Raw genomic sequence first — 18183 nt, forward strand, 5'->3', positions numbered from 1 at the left:
TTTCCTGTAGGGATGGTGTGTTGCACCAAGCTGCCTGTTTCTTCCCTTGTTCAGATCCCCGGTGGCCAACTGATGTGTTGGGAGTCAACTCAGGGAGAGCAGGGCCTATCTACATTCACAGAAGAGAATGTCTCTGGGAGATTTCCTGAGCCCCAGACGCTGCTGCCCTCTCTGTTTTGAAAACCACCATTGAGTGATGAATGCCTGTGGGCTGAATTAAGGGTTAGGGATCACTTTACTTCCTGTTAAAATCAATGGAACAGAATCAATTAATCCATGGTACTTCCTGAGTGTTCACTGTGTGCAGAGCACTGAACTGTACGGTACAACAGAGTTGGTAGACATGTTCCCTGCCCACAAAGAGTTTGCAGTCTCGAGGACACTTAAAAATGAAACAAAAACAAACACCTTAATCCCACAGATCAAAAACAAATATAGTTTCCACACCTATTAGCATGTCCAGATTTTTTTTTCCTTGATTACTGAGCTCTAGATTCTCCCTTCAGCCAGCCTCCCCAACTCGCACTACTCGACTGGGAATCCGGAGGCTTGGATTCTGCCATTTCCCTGTTGAGTGACTTTGGGCAAGTCACTTAACTTCTCTGTGCTTCCGTTTCCTCATCTGTAAAATGGGGATGAGATATCCATTTGCTCTCCTTTTAGACCATGAGCCATATGTGGATCAAGGATTTGTTCGATCCGATTTCATCTACCCTACCATTTAGCATAGTGCTTGGCATGTAGTAAGGACTTGACAAATACCATTATTATTATTAAAAATAAATAAATGACGGTATTTGTTAAGCATTTACTATGTGACAGGTACTGTACTAAGCGCTGGGGTGGAAACAAATAAATCTAGTTGGACACAGCTCCTGTCCATGTTGGGTTTACAGACTCAATCCCCATTTTACAGTTGAGGTAACTGAGACACAGAAAAGTGAAGTGATTTGCCCAAGGCCACATAGTAGACAAGTGGTGGGGCCAGGATTAGAACCCATGGCCTTCTGACTCTCAGGCCCATGCTCTACCCGCTATGCCATGCTGCTACTTATTATTATCATCTCATGAACCTTTTTAAGGTTTCCTGATGGTACGACATGCCACTGTTGCCAGCTCATTCCTTCAAGCTGATCACCTCTTTTGTGGATTATTCAGGTTTGTAAGTTTTTTCATCTTCCTCTGTTTTCTGATGAGACGTCACCCTACCCCACCAGCAGGATGATAGGGACTAGGGAGGAGGCAAAATTCACGTCTGTCACCTGTGTTACTTGTCAGCCATTCTGGAGAAAGAAATCGTAATAAATTGGAACTATTGGCTAAAAGTAAGGTTTTGGGTTAACCAAAACCTTTGGATTTTGGATTTCAATTATCCATGCTAGCCTGGTCTCTGATTATGTTGGATAATTGAGGGTTGATTTCACTCATTCAGGCAACCTCATTTTCCGGCACGTTCCCTGAAGGGGAATTTATCCCAATTACCCCTTCTGGATAAGAGTTATAAAAATAGAGATCCCATCAGGTTCATTATAAATAGATAGTTTTATTTCAGGTTTTTAACCATCATTTGAAAATGTTTCATTTATGAACAATGTACTGAGTCTAGCGAGACAGCAATAAAGGAAAGTAGGGAGGGTTTGGGGGCGGAGAGGAAAACATCACACAAATTCCACACAGACTTGGATTTTCTGTGAAAATATTGGAATATATTTGAAAAGATGACTTAGGTATGATTTTACAATACAACCTCATATTTTCATCTCATACTTTATTTAACAATATTAAAGAGGCACTTTAATAGCACACATACAACATCATAAAAAGGCAATTCTTGCTCACTCTGCTCTCTGACAAAATATCAAAATAAAAACTTTTGACATACACATTGCACCCAAGGTAAATACCGACATTTTTTTTACATTACAATGAACCATAAAGATACATATTAACAGAATAAAGCCTCTATTTTAAATTTTAAATCTTAAAAAAAATTGCAGGACAGACGCAAAGTACTCTGACTGTATCACATCAGTGCATAAATACACCTCCTTGAGCTGGGAGCTCTTGACTAGGATTCATTCACCTATTAATCTTCCATGTCCCCGTTTGCACCTGAGTTTTTCTAACTGCAAAGTTCAGTTGTATTAACTGTGGGATAATGGGACAGACCCTTAAGTGATGTCAAAATCCATGGAGTACCAGCATAAATTATTTCTTTTCTGGCTATGCCTTTCTCTTTCCTTTAATTCCGATAATAGTTACTCCCTAACAGGCTCCCCCTTCATTAAAAAAAAAAAATTAAGTCAAGGAAGTCTGTATTCACATTACAAAGTGAAAATAGCACCAGGAACTGCATAGTGAAAGAGTTGATACCTATAGCTACTAACTCCATACAGTAAGATAGTTAGAGGTCTTTCAGTCAGTACTAGTTGGTGGTGGCAAATTAGCACAATTTTCTCCATTTTCAATGAAAAAAGTTTGTGATCCATTTCAAGGTGCAGTTATCCCGCATTTTTCATCCATTGGCAGTGGGTACAGTGGTCAAATAATGGCTTTACTGTTGGAAATAAGGCCTGCACAACATCAAAGACATTTTATTACGTTCTCGGTACGCAGGTCAAGATTGTCTCCAGAATGGTGATCAAGCCCAGAGAGCAATAGACTCCAAATGGAATTTATGCTTTCATTTTTAATGTGTACCGCTTTGAATCAGTTCCCAATCAGATGAACCGAACAGGCTAATTTGTGCAAAATCTTCAAAATTTGCTCTCTACAGTGTACTGCACCTTCTGAATAAGACATATATGGAGTGAAGTTCATCTCTTCAAGTACTTTGTACAAAGATAACAGACACAGTCTCAAAAAGGCTGAGATTTGCAAGTATCCTCATAACCTCAGCACTTCTGCAAGAAAGAAATTGCTCTTGACAATTCGGTCTGCCCAAAGCGATTACAATTTCAGTTCATGAAAATCATCAGCAACATCAAAGTCCTAGTATTTGCATGATAAATCAGGTGAATTAAAGCAGATTAGTAGACACAAAGCAGACTTATTTTCACAGAGACTGCAGTGCAAGTTCATTTAAGCTAGACAGAGAAATCATGCTACACAAATGAATTTAATGCTTTGATCATTTTTTTCCCTCCTAAACCTCATGAAGGCAGCTGAGGATCAGGCTAAGTCAGTTTTATAAATTACTCAGAAGTATCTCTTCTCAAAGGAATCTTAAAACTAGTTATTTTTTGTCCAAAGAGTTGACTTAGGAGATTGTTCTGGGATTCAACTGTTCTGTAATTGTGGGAGTCAGCAGGTTTAGCACCTCGGACAGCTCGGTTCCTATTTATAGAGCCATGAAGCGATGCGGCCGACCCCTTGGCTATAAATTCATGGAAAGACTTCCGCAAAAGGTCCTTCTTGCGTTTAAAGTCCCCATTGGTGTGGCGAAGCTCGGCCTTCTTCTGGTTATAGGGGTCCAGCACGGTTTTCTTCAGTTGATTGCTCGTTTCCACGGACCTGGCTTTGGGGAGCAACTTGGGGTTCTGGGTTTCCCTCCTCCCTGAAGGAAGGATGGACCCTTCACTGCCCCACTCGGCTCTTCTGAAGCCACCAGCACCATCGCTCCTCCCCGGTCCTGGCAAACGAACTTTCTTCTTCTTCCCATCTCCCTCAATATTCTCTCTGGAGGCTGAGCTTCCTTTGCACGCCGAACCCCTGTGGTCTTTTGGCTTCTTGGAGTAGTTCTTGGCCGAGCCATTCAGAGTGGGCCTGTCGGAAGACTTGCCGGAATCCAGGGGGCCTGGTTTAGTGGGAGTTGTTACTGTCTCATTTTTGAGTTGACTACTGGCAAGCTTGGTCTGACTGCTGCCTCCGTCTCTGATGCCCCGTCCAGGACCATCCTTGGCTTGGCTGGCCTCGGCCTTGCCTTTGGGGTTGGCAGGCTTTGGCCCATCGTCAGAACTTTCCAGAGGGCCATGGGTCCGGCAGACAGGCTCGCTGTGCATCTGGCTTGGTACCGTTTTCCTGTGGGAAGCTGAATCCTTTGCGGCCCTGTTGAGGATTGGGGATGCCGTCCTGTCCTTCAAGGGCTGTGTGTGGTGGGAAGACTCCAGAGAACTCAATCTGGAGGAACATTCCCTTTGTGCAGCCACGCTTACATTAGGCTCACTGCCCGGGGCCTTCTGGGGGTCTTTCAGCAGTGGAGTATCAGTTCTGGAGGTGGGAAATGCCGGGATTTTCTTTCCTATTCTAAGCCCAGGGGTTGCGGTTGTTGAGCCTTCTGGGGAGTGGGAACAGCTCAAGAACTCTTCGGCAACGTCTCCGTTTCCTTTCACTCTGGGTTTATCTTGGGCATTTAGGTGTCCACGTTTCCCTGGAGACAAAGGATGAGATGGCTTCTCCTTCGTTTCCTGGATTCTTGTGGGTTTGGGTGGGCCCGGACCCACCCCAAGTTTGGCTGACTCCAGGGGACGAAGAGAGGGCACTTCTGGCTGGACCTCCTCTTCCTCTTCCTCCTCCTCCTCCTCCTCCTCCTCCTCCTCCTCCTCCTCCTCCTCCTCCTCCTCCTCCTCCTCCTCCTCCCCTGCCTCATCCAGGGTAAGAACCACTGCACTGTCTTCCTTGAGTTCTGCTGGAGGGGACAAACAGAGTGGCGGGGACCGAAGAAGATCAAACGGTGACTTCTCCATTTGGGCCAGGAGGTCAGGAAGGTTGCCCACCAGCTGATCCGTTTTCATGGAAGCCTTGGGCGAGCCTGCTGGGGAACTGGAAGCTTCCTCCAGGAAGTGCTCCTGAGGAGCGGGAGAAGGTTCATGACTCAAGGGTGAGATTCTGCCGTGGCCACGGTCCGAAGCTGACAGAGACCCTTCTTTGTCTGGCCCCAGCTGGGCGCCGGGAAGGGCCACTTTTCGTTTTTTGCTGGGAGGCATCCCTTCCGGCGGGCGTGGCTCCTCTGTCGTTTTCTCAGCCTTGTCCCTGGCCGCACTCCCTGGCCTCAGAACCCCCCTGAATTTGAAAGTCCTATTCCCTCCCCCCAGATGCTTCTCCATGTGCCGGTCGTATTGCTCCTTTTTGGAGAAGGTATAGTTGCACATGCTGCAGATGAAAGACTTTTTGATGACGTGCATGACATCGGCGCAGAGCTCGCACGCGTACAGGGTGGTGTGCTTGATCTCGGGCTCCTCCCTCACCCTGTGTTCTTGGCTCAGGTGGCTGCGGAGCTCCCTGGTCTCCTGGTAAAACGTTGGGCATCGGTCACACAGGTAGATCTTCTGGAGACTGTGCACTACCAGGTGGCGTTGGAGTTTGAAGGGCTTGGGGAACTGCTTGCCACAGTGATGGCAGTCCCTGGAAGGATCTTTGCAGTCCGGATGCATGGGGACAGCTTTGGAAGGGTTTTCACTCTTTAGTACTGGGTCCGGAGACAGGCTACTTGCGGCTTTGGAAGAGCCGGCCGAGCCGGGGGCTGGGGTGGGGGTTGTGGGGGAGACGGCGGGGACGGGGAGAGAGGGCTTATTTTTCCCACTAGCGTCCACGAGCTCTCTATTCCCACTCGTCTCTTGCTCCAGTGGCTCTTTGGCCCCTCTGCTTTCTTTGCCGGAGGGATGTTTGCCGCCGGGGGACCTGGGCTTCCGGCACATGATGGTGTTCAGGAAGCGGGTGACTGCGCTGTCCTCTCCGAAGCAGTCAGGCAGCCCCATCCCAGATTTCTGGGTCTGGCCCTTCCGGGCAAACTGGGTGGCGTGTTCCCTTAGGTGCTCGTTGTACATCCAGACATCTGAGATCTCCTTGAGACACATGCCGCACGCCCAGAGGCCAGCCTTGTTTTTAGCATGCTTCTCTTTTAAGTGATCTCTCAGTTGTTCCCTGGAGCTGAATTTACGCTGGACGCACATATAGCAGGTGGGAGGAGGGGAAGGATTGTGGGTAAGTTTATGAAAGTCCAACTCTCCCAGTGTGAGAAACCACTGAAAGCACACTTTGCACTTGTACTGCTTATCCTTGGTCTTGATGGTCACGTCGCCGCGGGACTTCCCTGTTTTCCCTTCTTCTTGTTTCACCTGACTATGTCTTTGGGGCTGGGTTGCCTTCTGCTTGAAATTTAAAGTGCTTAGGTCAGAGTGGTCGGGGTGGTCGTCGCCAGCATCGAAGAAGCCGACGTCTTTCGCTTCGAACTTTGCACGTAACATGTCAAAGTCAATGGTGTGGAATTCTGGCGAGTCTGGGTCCTCGTTGATGTGACTGTCAAAGGATTCTTCTTCCAGGTCGGGGGGCTCTGGGCTGTTTTCCCCAAAGGAAAACTCCGGAGATAATTGCAAGGACATCCCGTCAGCACTCTCCTGCTCCTTCTCTAAGCTGTTCCAAACAACTGGAGACAGGGGCAGATTCGGGATGGTTTCCGCCCTGTTTTTCGGGCAGAGATAGGCGAGTACTCTGTCATCATCCAGATCTATCCCTGCCTTTTTGCCGTGGCCTTTTTCACTATCTGGCCCCTGGGTCACCTTTGGGCTCTCACTCCCCTCGGATCTGCTGCCTCGACACATCTCCACCTTGAGGGTTTCTTCGGTGGAGACGGTTTCATATTCACAAGGGTCGTCCCTGGTGACACAGAAAGAGCTGGTGTCCCCCAGATCAGAGGGCAGCCGGGTGGAGGTCAGCTCTGCTGTACTGGCTTCCTGCCTCTGGGGCTCCGGGCTTGGTCTGGGTTTCTTTGGTCGTTTCCCATAGACACGGGTGCATTTCCTCCGGACGAAGTGATCGTCCCGTGGGAAGAGTTGGGAAAAGGTGGTTTCATCATCAAACAAACCAGGAAGGTCGACGTCAGCCACGGTTTTGGCATCTGCTTCTTGGTCCTGCCCCCTCTCTCCCTTATCCCAGGCTTCCGATTCTGTTAAACTATCCTTGGAGAAGACTTCGGGCAAACTGCTACTGATTTTGGCTTTTGTTGTTTCTGACTTGGGAGTTTCTAAGGTCAGGTCTGGCTTAACAGATTTCGGGGGTGGATGTTTCTTAGGGTTAACTTGGTTTTCCAAAATGTTTCCCTCTACCACATTTCCTTCCGATTTACATTTCTCTACACTCTTTCCATTTGTGTCTTCATTTACTGCTTTGCACACCCCATAAGACACGTCCTCTACTCGCCCCTTGAAACCACTTTCCCGCTCCTTGTCAACAGCTGGCGGTTTGTCCACTGAAGAGAGCACCTCTATCCTCTCTTGACTGCTTATTCCATCCTGTTGGGACTTCTGACTAAGTTTTTCCTCCAAAGCCTGCACCTCTCTCCCCATGTCATCGGAATTCCTGGTTGCCCTGGGCAATTGTTTGGGTTTGTGAGACGGTTGAAATGAATGAGACCAGTCTTTTTCCTTCGACATAGGGGAAACGTTGGGCTGGGTGGGAAAACTTGAGTCAGAATTTGATGGATTTGAATCAGCGCTCTTGAAAATCACATCAGACGAAACTTCAGGGATAGATTTCTCCAAGTTAGAAGGTACGCTGTCTGCGCTTTCACGTGAAAACCTTTTAATTTTCCCTTTTCTCACTTTCCGACTTAATTTCCGTTCAGAATTACTGTTCAAATTCAGAGGCTCTTTGCTTCTGCATCTTCTGCCTTTTTCTCTTTGGTTTCGCTTTTTAGGTCTGTGTTTTCCCATGAGGGACTCATCTGATTTCCCTGCAGAAGGGGCCCGAGGTTGCACCTTTTTTTTTTCACTTATTGTTTCTCGACAGTGGAGTTCTCGGTGAAGTGGAGGAGCTGAAATGCTGAGGTCACTCAGTCCTGGACGAATCTCTTGCCCCTGAGCCCTGGGTACCTTCCGGAGAGCTGCAGGGGCCTTTGGGAGGGAAGACCCAGCAGTAGGAATGGTGTTGATGAGTGAGTTACCTACCACTTTCTCTCTCGTAGGGACCTTTAGACTTTTCTTATTGTCGCTGCCCCGGGACATTTGGGGTGTTTTCTCTAGAAGGCTACAACCAGACTTGGACATTTTATTTGGCAGCAGGGAGCCATCATTTTTCTTCCGATGCTTTACGGCTTTGTGTCTCATCAAACCAGGTCTGGTCCGAAAGGAGGATGAACAGATTTCACAAGTGACTTGAAGCCCATTGGGTTTCTTATCATTCCAATGGCCATTCCTCAAATCTGATGCTGGAGGTTTCAATAAGCTCTCATTCCGGAGGAGGTCCGAAGCCCCCGCCTTCTTACTGCTGGGTGACTCCTTGAGGCCATTTCTGTGACTGGCAGATGACTCTATTCTTAGATAATTATTTCTGCTGTCTTTCAGAGGCAGGTCCCTGTCCTCCGGGTCAGTAATGCCGACCCCAGGCATCTGAGGAAGGTCGGGACTCCCAACTAGTCCTTTCTGCTGAGAGGTAACCTCACGGCACGAGGTCTCTGGGTTTTCTCCACTATGGCAGCTCCCACCTCTAGTTTCTTTTTCTTGGTGGGAATTGAGATCCAGCTCTTCTTTTGCATCCCTTCTTGTCAAACAATCTGCAGGCCCAACAGTGCACTCTTGCCTCTCTTTTGGGGAAAGGCAAGCTGGGGCCCCTTGGAATGGTGTTACCTGTCTCTTGAGCATCCCATTTGGGATGGAACTTCCTCTACTTATTTTGTTCAGGGGATCAAATGCCTCCATGAGGATGCTTCCAGAGGACAGCCCTCTGCCCAAGTGTTCCTGGTCCACAGCGGAGGAAGGAGAACCATGTGTTTGCAATTCTGAAGGTGTTGCCACTCTCTGAGGAGAAACTGGGGCATCGCTGGGGCCCGGAAAAGCTTGAGAGGCTCCTGGCAGCTCTTTTCTGGAACCCTTTGGGTGGTTTAGACTGTCCTCTTCAAGGCAGAGCCTGTCATTGTCCACCGTGGGAGGGGGAGATGGGACGCAGCTGTGGCCATCCTGTAGGCTAGGCTGAAATAACTGAGTATCTTCCCAGCTGGGTTTCTCCAGGAGGCTTCGGGTGGGGGGATCACCTAGGCTCTTTCCCATTTCAGAAGGGCCCCTCTTTGAAGAATATGCCGCCGACTGGGCTGCTGAATCAAGCGCAGGCACGTCACGCTCTTTGTTTCCTGTCCCAGAGTCTCTGGATCTTTCCAAGCTTTCAAGACCACTACCTTGCAGACACTGCTGGTCCAGAAAACTAGGTTGCTGGGGCAGGCTGGTGGGAGAGTCCTCTCCATAGGGAGCGGTTTGTTGTGCCTCTCTCTCGGCACTGGGCTCTATAGGGATGGAAGCGGCCGTTGGACCAGTGTTTATTTCGGGCAACAAAGGATGGTCTTGGGGTGTCTTTTCAGGGAGATCCTTGGGACCAGTTGGGAGGGAGGACCTGTGGCCGTGGGGCGGGACTTCCCACTCCTCAAGGTGGTGACCGCGGGTCGGTGAGGTTTCTAAAGCCAACGGCAAATGAGCATCACGATCAGGTTCGACACACTGGGACCCGTCCTCGGCCCCGCTTCTGGCTGGGGTTTCTGGCGGTGCCTCGCCTCTTGCTTCCTTCTCAAACAAGCCAGGGCTGAAGAGTGAAGGCTGCTGGTGGGTTTCAAATGTCAAGGCTGCTCTCTTTTTATCTCGCTCCAGCTCTTGGGCAATCTGATTTGTGCACTCTTCTACCTGCCTGCCCAGTTGATTTTCGGTCGTGTTGCTAAAGGGCGAGAGGTTGTCACGCTCTTGTGAAACACCATCTGCGCGGATATTAATGTCGTCTGGCTCCGAACACTCATCTCCTAAGTGCTGCAGCTGGGTCACGTTATTTTGCACTTCGTGGTTCTCCGATTTGGATCGCTTTGCCGCATACAACTCGGTTTCACTGAGTGATCCCAGATGTCCACCTGCCTCCGGGAGAAGTTGAAGGTCTGCTGCTTCAGAGGCGACGGCTGACATCCGCCCATCCCCTCCGTCGGACTCGTCGGCCGTGACGGCGTGGCCACGGGGCCCAGCCGGACGCCCCACGGTCTCCCCACTCAGGTCAGATGGGGCACCGGTGCTTGGAGGTTGTGGAGTGACGGACAGCAGCATTGGGAAGCAGGGCATCATCATTTCCTCTTCATTGCTCTTGACGGTCCTGGCCACAAACAGCTGAAGCTGTTGTAAGGGATTTGCTGATGAGTCTAGGGAGGCTGGGGACTTTTCTGTTTCATGATCCATTTCTTTAGCCAAACTGAGCATATCAAACAATGCGGTGCTCTGGGCCCCAGGCTTGTCCCAGGAGGGTGCAGGCTGGCCTTCTCCCAGGTCCATAGCCTTCTCGTTCCCCTCCAAGGCTGTTTCATCGCTCCCATGGGGGTAGGGGATTGTCCTTTCGGGAATTTCTGACCCCTGCGCCTTCTCTGAAGCTCTCTCCCCTGAAGCGTCGACATTTTTGGCATGAGGGGGAGGGTCGATGTCCAGAACTGGAACTGGTTCATCTTGAAAAGCAAATTCAGGTTTCAGCTTGGTAACTTGACCGCTAAGTGTTTCCAATTCAGGTGGATCGCTGAATGTCTGATCTGTTTTGTGAGGGTCTGGAAAAACATTTTCTCCCTGCTTTCTTGGAAGGAATTGCAAAATAGTTTGTTGATTTAATTTGCTGGACTCTCTATTTTTAGAAAACAGAGTCTCAGGGATGGGACTGTTCTTTGTCAAAGTCTCTGCATAGGCTGTAGGGTCTAATTTGCTCAGCGTTTCTGGCACAGAGACATCGGACAGGATCGGGGACTCCCGTTCTCTCTGTACGTCCTGAGTTTTCTTTGAAATGTCAGCTTCCTGCAGAGCCACTTGAAATTGGTGGCAGACCAGCTGGGAGCCAAGACGATCTATGGAGGGAGACTCTTCATCCGGGGTGGTAGCCAGACTTGATTCCAAAGACCCAAATGGGATAGGGCAAGACCAGGCTCCGCCGTGACTGTCAAAATTCCCATCCAGATGGGTGGCTGCCGTTCTCTCCCTCTCCGGGTTTTGTCCATCATGGGCCTCAGGGATCAGGAGCCTCGGGTTTCCGAGACCGTTAATGTCGGTTTTCAAGAACAGACTCTTCTCATGGCCAGGTTCTTGTTGGAGGGGTAAGGGTGAGAACTGGGGAGCTACTTCTGGCTGTCCTGCGTCCATAAATTGCTCAGGAGTTGGCTGGGAAGGGGGAACCACATTATTAAGTTTGCTGCTTTGGAGTTGGCTTTCCAGTTCTGTCACCAACCGTTTGATCTCCAATTCGTCCTCTGACATGCTGGACATGAAAGGGGCATTGTAATCCCCCATCTTTTCCGGTGAAGGGATCTGGCTAGTAGTCACCGCCTCTTCATCGGGGAACTTCTTCTGCCTGGACTTTTCCCCCGACAGGCCATGAAAATCGGTCATGTCCTCGGGCAGAATTGGTGACACATTCTCCATCAGGTTCCAGTCTTTCTCATGCATAAAGGAAGGGTACTGTTGTTCAAATGGGGTATTTTTACACGGCGTGTTGCCATCGCAAGCAAATGAAATGTAGTTATCTTTGCTCGAGGGCACACTGTCATACACCGGAGTGTCAAACCCAGCGACGGGGAGGGAAGCAAAAATGGAAGAGGAATCAAAGCTAAGTGGCGAGGAGGCTTTGGGTGGTTCAACTTCTGTGGCGAAGGGTGCCATCTTGGAGTTTTTTGACTCAAAAGAGTTGGCACTCATGTCTTCCCGGCACAGATACATGTTCTCCATGGGTGAAGAATCCAGGGGCAGAGGCTTGGGGTAAAGATCCCCACTGTATTGACTAGACAAGTCTTTGTGTCCGTGGAATACATCAGAAGGGATATTCCCAAAGGAATTACTCCCTTTGACAGCCAACATCATTCTGACGGGCTCCCCGGTATAACATCCAGTGGGTGCCCCCAAATCTTTATGGTCAGGGCCAAAGCAGTGGTGCTTTAAGTATTTGAGGCCAGCTTCCGGGTAGCTGGTATTCACATCATTAGCGATGTGAGATGAACTACTGAACTCATCTGGGTGGGATCTGAGGGGCTCTTCCCTGTAGGTGGGAAATGGATGCCTCCCGCCATGGGCGATGGTGGGCAAAACGGACATCTCTGGGGTCTCGGAGATAGCGCTCGGCACCAGGTTGGCACGGTCGGTGGCTGTCTTGGATTCTTCAGTAGCACTGTCCTTGCCAAAGAGCTGGCCGGTACTGTTGCTGGAAGTTCCTTTACTCTGACAGGGTTTCTCATTCTCCTGGGGCAAACCGCCTTCATTCAGGTAGCCAGTCAGTGAGAGGTGTGATTGGCTTTCCGACTGCCCCTTGGGACTGGTGGTTGGAAATTTTGTGATCTCCAATCTCTGGACTCCTTGGGAAAAGTGCTCTGGTGACAGGGGGTGCTCCTCCAGCACCTCTTTGGTGTCAAGAGCAAATGGGAGGCCCTTTGGGAGAGAAGCTGTGGGGTCTGAGGCTCCCGGGGGCCTTTGTCCACTTTCTTTTTTCTGGCCAGAATCCACCTGCTCGGTGCTTAGGGGGCTGCTGGCTGGCTCTTCGGGCAGACCGATGCCCGGCATGCTGTCACTGGGCTTCTTTTCCGATTGCCTCTGGGCCCCGGCAAAGCTCCCCCTCTGTTTCTCCACCTCTGGGCCCAGAGGCTTTCTGTGCTCCCGGACATCCCTCTTCTCTCTGCACCTCCAGCTGGGTTCCTTTGCTCTCACCCGCTCTCCATTTGGTGGGTGCCGTCTTGCCAAGCTGTACCTGGGCCTCCTACTGATGTCTGGGGTCGCCCGCCTTTGCCCACGCAAGCTCGAGGATCCAGGGTGGTCATCATCTGAATCGGAAATGTAGTCATACTCCCGGCATGGGCTGTCCCGGGCTGGGACCACGGATCTCTCTGTCACAACAGAAATCTGCACGTTTTTGTTGTTCTTCACATGCAGCTTGTGGAATTTATTTTTCTGCTGCACGATCTTATGAATGAGTTCTTTGCTCCAGGTCCCACTCCGGGGTTTTCGCTTCTTTAGCTCCTTCGCCGAGAACCGATGGAGCTTTGAGCTTCTGCCCCCACCGCCCTGCGGGTTGGCCACATCTGGACTGATTTTGCTGTCCGGGGCTGGATCTGCCCGGCTCTTTCGGGACTGGCTTCTCGTGTCCCCTGGATCGAGTCTGCTTTGAGGACCAGAGGCCGGGGAGGTACAGCCGGACTCGGTCCTCGGTTTCCACCTGTTGGCTCTGGCTGTTCTGTCCCCACCCGGCGGGCTCTGGGCCCGGTCCGGAGCTGGCTCTTTCCTGGACAGTTTTTCCCTCTCATCATGCTCCTGCCTGGCTAACTCAGAACTGGCCCTTTCTTTCTCTCTGAGTGGCTTTCCAGGAGGTGTGGCTTTAACTTTTTCCCTGGCCAGGACGCCTTCCTCGAAGTGACAGGCCATTTTGGGCTGAGACCCCGGCTGCCCCTCTGAGATGGCACATTTGAGCCTGTTCTCCGGAGGTGACCCTTCCTTAGCCTTGCAGGCCGGTCCACTCCCGGGCGGTTTTGTGCCCACGAGTTCCTCGTCGGCGAAGACATCTATGAAACTGCTGTCGATCTCAGGGTTGTCCGACTGGTACTCCAGACCATTCAAGGCCTCTGTGATGAGACTGTCCAGTTTGGCATCGTCAATTTCCAAATCGGAAGCCGTGAGGGACAAGGAATTTGTGGTGAGGCCGAGGAAGAAGTTGGCTTTCAGGGGATCTTCCTTAGCCTCCCCTTTGATGTCTCCGTCTAACAGGAAATCCACCGGCTTGTTGAGATGGAGAGAGTGGGAGTGGGGGTCGGAAGGCCCTTTGGGCCCAGCCGATCCGGGTCCAGCCTGAGGAGGCCTCGGAGGGTCCGGGGGGCGCTTTCGACCGTCGGCCTGCCTGGACGCATCTCTCATCTCGGCCAGGAAGGCCGGGGGCAGGCCACAGTACTGACGGTGCTCCAGGAAAGAGGAGAGATTGTTGTAGTTCTGATCACACTGCCGGCAGGTCAGAAGGACGTCTAGTTGATCCAGGTTGGCGCTGCTCAGTGAGTTGGCCAGCAAGTGATGGGAGGAATAAGGAGGCGGAGGGGGAGGCTCGCTTTCAAAGCCTTCCAGGCCCCCCTTGCTGACTTCTAAGCTGGGTCTGGGGAGCTGGCTCTCCTGGAGGCACTTGAAGAGGCCGTCGTCCTTCAGCGCCTCAGGGGGGAAATGGAAGGGCTTGGCAGGCTCCGTCGGGTAGTGAAGCGAGATGGGATTCGGCTGGTCTGGGCCGTGAAATGGCTTACAGTTTTCCGTTGGGTGAGCCGGGAGGTGGTGGAAGAAGGGAGATGGGGTGAGTGGTCCGGGGACCTGGCTCTCTTCTGAGCTCTGGTGGGCGGGACTGCCGGACATGGGGGAGAGGGAGGAACAAGTGCTGCTGCTGCACGTGGGGTTGGGGGTCGGGGAGGATAGAGGAGATTCGCCCGGCGAGGCTGCCACCAGCCCCATCGGCGGCAAGGCCAGAGGCGGCTTGGAAGGGCCTCTTGCCGACGCTGGAGGCGGAGGCTGGTTCACGCTGAAGAACAAGGGTTTGGGCCGGGAGTCGCACAGTGGCGAGCCAGCTTCCTTCAGGCTTTCGTAGGAGAAGCCGGTCCCTGAAGTCCCGTTGGGTTGGATGGGATCGAGCCTCGGGGTGAGGATCTGCTCTCCTGGCAGATGCTTTTTGCTATGGTAGCTGGTGGGGGCGTGCAAAAACCCAGCCTTCTGCATCTTGCTGCCCTCCTGCCACTCCAAAGGGCCCAGGGGGAAAGGCAGCTTCTGGTTGGTCAGCTGTCTTGACAACTCAATCCGGTTCTGGTTCGGCAGGACAGAGGTGAGATGAATCTGCTGCCAAGGCATCCTGGCATTTTGGGGAACGTGCGGCCTCTGCTCAGCACCGGGCTGGCACTCAAATGAGAACTGGTTCCCGGCGGCTGCGGGAGGCGTGGAATAAGGTGCTGAACTGGGGTCAATCGGCGCAAATGCCTTCTTGCTCCCGTCCCAGGGCTGGGGTGGCCTGGAGTGACTTTGTGCTGACGTGGAAATGCTCTTGTCCAAAGGCACCGATCCTGGACTCGGGCCATTAGCCGTGAGGCCGTTATAAATTTTGTTCGGAAAGTGCACTTGGGGTAGAGAGCTCTGTGGTATATTCCTTCTAAGAGCATTACTCTGAGTTAGTATCCTTTGGTTAGGTACACCGTCTTTAGCCGAGGGAGGCCTCTTACCGGCTGACTTGAGCATACCGCTGCTGCTGTGTAAACTAGTTGGAAAAACGGCTTGGTTTTCTGGAAAAGTGCTGGGGTTTTGGTCATTAGCACCAGAGGAAGAGATAGCACCAACCAGGTCAGTGGAATGTTCGTTCCTTCCCTTGAAACAAGGTAGAGGAGGTGGCGGGTGCTGCTGCTGCTGCATCCCTTGAGTCGGCGGCTGCAGAAACGGAGCCTGCAGGGAAGAGAGCGGGAAGGCTCGGCTCTCCCGGGGCCCGCCGTCGAAAGAACGGCCGCCGCCCCCAGGCTCCTCCTGCCAATCTCTCGCCGGGGGGTGGAAGGCGAAAGCCCCGTGGCTCGTTGCCAGGGACACGTCTGCGTACTCTTGGCCGGGAGCTTCGCCACGGAAGGGGTCGGCCGGCGTCTCGGGCAGCGGCTGGAAGGGATACTGAAACGGTACGGGTCCGTAGCAGGGCGGGCTCGGCTGGCCGCTCTCCGGAAAGGGGCAGGGCTTTTGAGCGGAGACCCCATAGTTGGCGCTCGGGAAGCTCTTTTCCGGCGAGGGCCAAGAGCTCGTCCCGTTCACCTGAAACTCCAGATACTGCAGCGGCCCGCCCGGGGTGGGGTTCCCGACGTCGGCTGGCTGCGGCTGTGGCTGCGGCGGCTGTGGTGGGGGCTGCTTCTGAATCTTCCCGCCGGGGTGGGGCCGTGCAGCCGCTGGAGTCTGTGAGGTATAGTTGGTGGAGGTAAGGCTGGAGGAGGCTTCCTGGAAGCACCGGCCAAAGCTGAGGTCTTCCTGCTGGAGCTCCGCCTCTCTTTCGGGGAGGCTGGGGACGTGGAAACGGTAGCTCCCCGACACGGGCCCTCGGTTGGCTTCTACCTTCTTTGGCGGCGTAACCTTCTGCTGCGGGTAGGCAATCCCGATGGTGGGATTGGCTCGGGTGTTGGTAATACTGAGTCTGTAGAGCTGGTGGTGGCCCCGCTCCCCTCTCCCGGACCTTCGGGTCTTCTCCCTCGCTCGGCTCTTCCCCGTGGGAGACTGGGGACTCCCCTTGGCATTACTCCACGGGCCGTCGCTCACGAGCTTGGGCCTGTTGTGCAGCGACTTGAAGTCGATCTTTCCGGCCTGCTGCGGCCTGATGACGGCTTCCCTTTGGCTGTGGGGCTCTTTGTCCTTGAGGCCGAAGTGGGAGCCGGCCTTGGCCAGGCAGAGCTCGGAGCCGACGGGCAGGCTGCCGTTCAGTTCCCCCAGGTCATTCTCCCCGTAGGGCTCAAAGGCGAAGTCCTTGTCTTGGTCCTTGGAACTGGTCTCGTTGTCATTAACGGCGTACACATGCTGTGTCTCTCCCGTCATGGTACCCGGGGACAAACGACTAGAAGGTACCGGTTTCCCTCAGCTCCTCGGGATCAGATGTCCTCCTCCCTCGCATGGTCCCTCGAGCCCGGGCGGCTAGGAAGAGGCTCCCGTGGAGGGCGGTCGGCCACCGTTTCTCCTTCCATCGTCGCTGCCGAGAAGGGATCGTCCGAGGATGGTTCTCATAGTTCTGGGTGGAACCTGCAATGAGAGGGGAGTCTCAGTGAGCACCAACAACAGGGACGGGCAGCCGGCCGGTCAGGGTGGGGGAGATTCTCACGGGCCTTCGCAGCTGGGAGTTGGCCGGTCACGCGGTATTAGGCAGGGCCCGCCCAGTTTACTCAGTCTGGCACTTAAGAGAGGGTCCCTGGCCTCCGTCTTCAGGTAATGGTCAGATATCCTGCCCCGGAGATAGTTGTTGCAAGATCCTCCAAATCTCTGATCCCGGATGGGTGACCAAAGCTTTGCGGCCCCCGTGGTGATGTCAAAGGAGTTGGGCTTCTAGGTTCAGGGGATGTGCCTCCACCCCTTCCGACTCCCCTGGATTTGCAGGGGGTGGGGGCCTGGGGCCCACCCGGGAAGAGTCCATTCCAAGTGGTTCAGAGGATGGGTAGCCAAACTTCACGTGCATGGGGCACTCCGGTGCGACAGTATCTCAGGGCTTCGGATCCCTATGATTTCTGAAAAATCTGTAAGTATATTACATGACTATAAAGCACCAAGACCTTAGACCACCGGAGCAGCAGGTTTCCCCAAACCACTAGCCTGTCACAACTCGTGGTGGGCAGGGAACGTGTCTGTTTATTGTTGCATCGTACTCTCCCAAGTGTTTAGTACAGTACTCTGCACGTAGTAAGCATTCAATATATTTGAATGAATGACTGAATGAACCCTACCTGCCTGGCAGAAATGGTCCCAACCACCTGGACGAAAGCTCCTCCCTCCTGGGAGCCATAACCAGCCTTGCCTATCCACTGCCTCCCCAACTCATTACGCTGAAAGGAAACAAGGATTTACCTGCAACAAACACACTCAGGGAGCCCACTTTCTTCACAGGCACAGATGCCACTGTAAATCAAACCCAGAAAGAATACAAAAGAGAGACAGAGGATAGTCCTGGCTTTCATTAGACTTGCGGCCCCATTTTTTTTTTCAATGGCATTTGTTCAGCACCTACTGTGTCAAGGGCTGTTCTAAGCTCTGAGATAGATAAAATGGAATCAGGTCAGACACAGTCCCTACCCCACGTGGGTTTCACAGTGTCAGTGGTCCCTGATTTCTTCTGGGACCACTCTGAATTTCTTATAGGCTCTGAACACATGTTTATTTTCATGTCTGCCTTAGGCTAGGAACAAAAGAGAACTACTGACTGGACAATGGTTCTGACGTGGCTGAGAGGGCCAGCTGTGTGACTTAGGGCAAGTCACTTAATTTCTCTGTGTTGCAGCCTCCTCATCTATATTACAGCGATAAAACACCTGTTCACTCTTCCTCTTAGGCTATGAGTCTTGTGTGGAACAGGGACTATCTCATATCATCTCACATCTATCACAGTGCTTGGCACGTAATCAATTAATGGTATTTATTGAGTGCTTAGTGTGTGCAGTGCACTGTATTGAGCACACAATGAACTGCTTCACAAATATTACAATTACTGTAATGCCAAGGTCATACAACAGAGGAACCCTGCATCTAT

General features: G+C 52.1%; 1 protein-coding gene across 1 annotated transcript in view; it reads right to left on the reverse strand.

Annotated features, from left to right (window-relative positions):
* Positions 1-1751: 1751 nt before the first annotated feature.
* The window catches only part of ZNF469 (zinc finger protein 469), a 134872-nt gene continuing 118440 nt past the window's right edge, over positions 1752-18183 (reverse strand). Inside the window, exons 3-5 of the mRNA XM_039913629.1 lie at positions 5481-16688; positions 4569-5429; positions 1752-4487 (exon numbers count right to left, since the gene is read on the reverse strand). Of these exons, the coding sequence (XP_039769563.1) occupies positions 3195-4487; positions 4569-5429; positions 5481-16487 (13161 nt within the window). The 5' untranslated portion in view covers positions 16488-16688 and the 3' untranslated portion in view covers positions 1752-3194. The remainder of the gene's footprint in view (positions 4488-4568; positions 5430-5480; positions 16689-18183) is intronic.

The sequence above is a fragment of the Ornithorhynchus anatinus genome, chromosome 11, assembly GCF_004115215.2.
Source record: "Ornithorhynchus anatinus isolate Pmale09 chromosome 11, mOrnAna1.pri.v4, whole genome shotgun sequence".
Classification (NCBI taxonomy): domain Eukaryota; kingdom Metazoa; phylum Chordata; class Mammalia; order Monotremata; family Ornithorhynchidae; genus Ornithorhynchus; species Ornithorhynchus anatinus.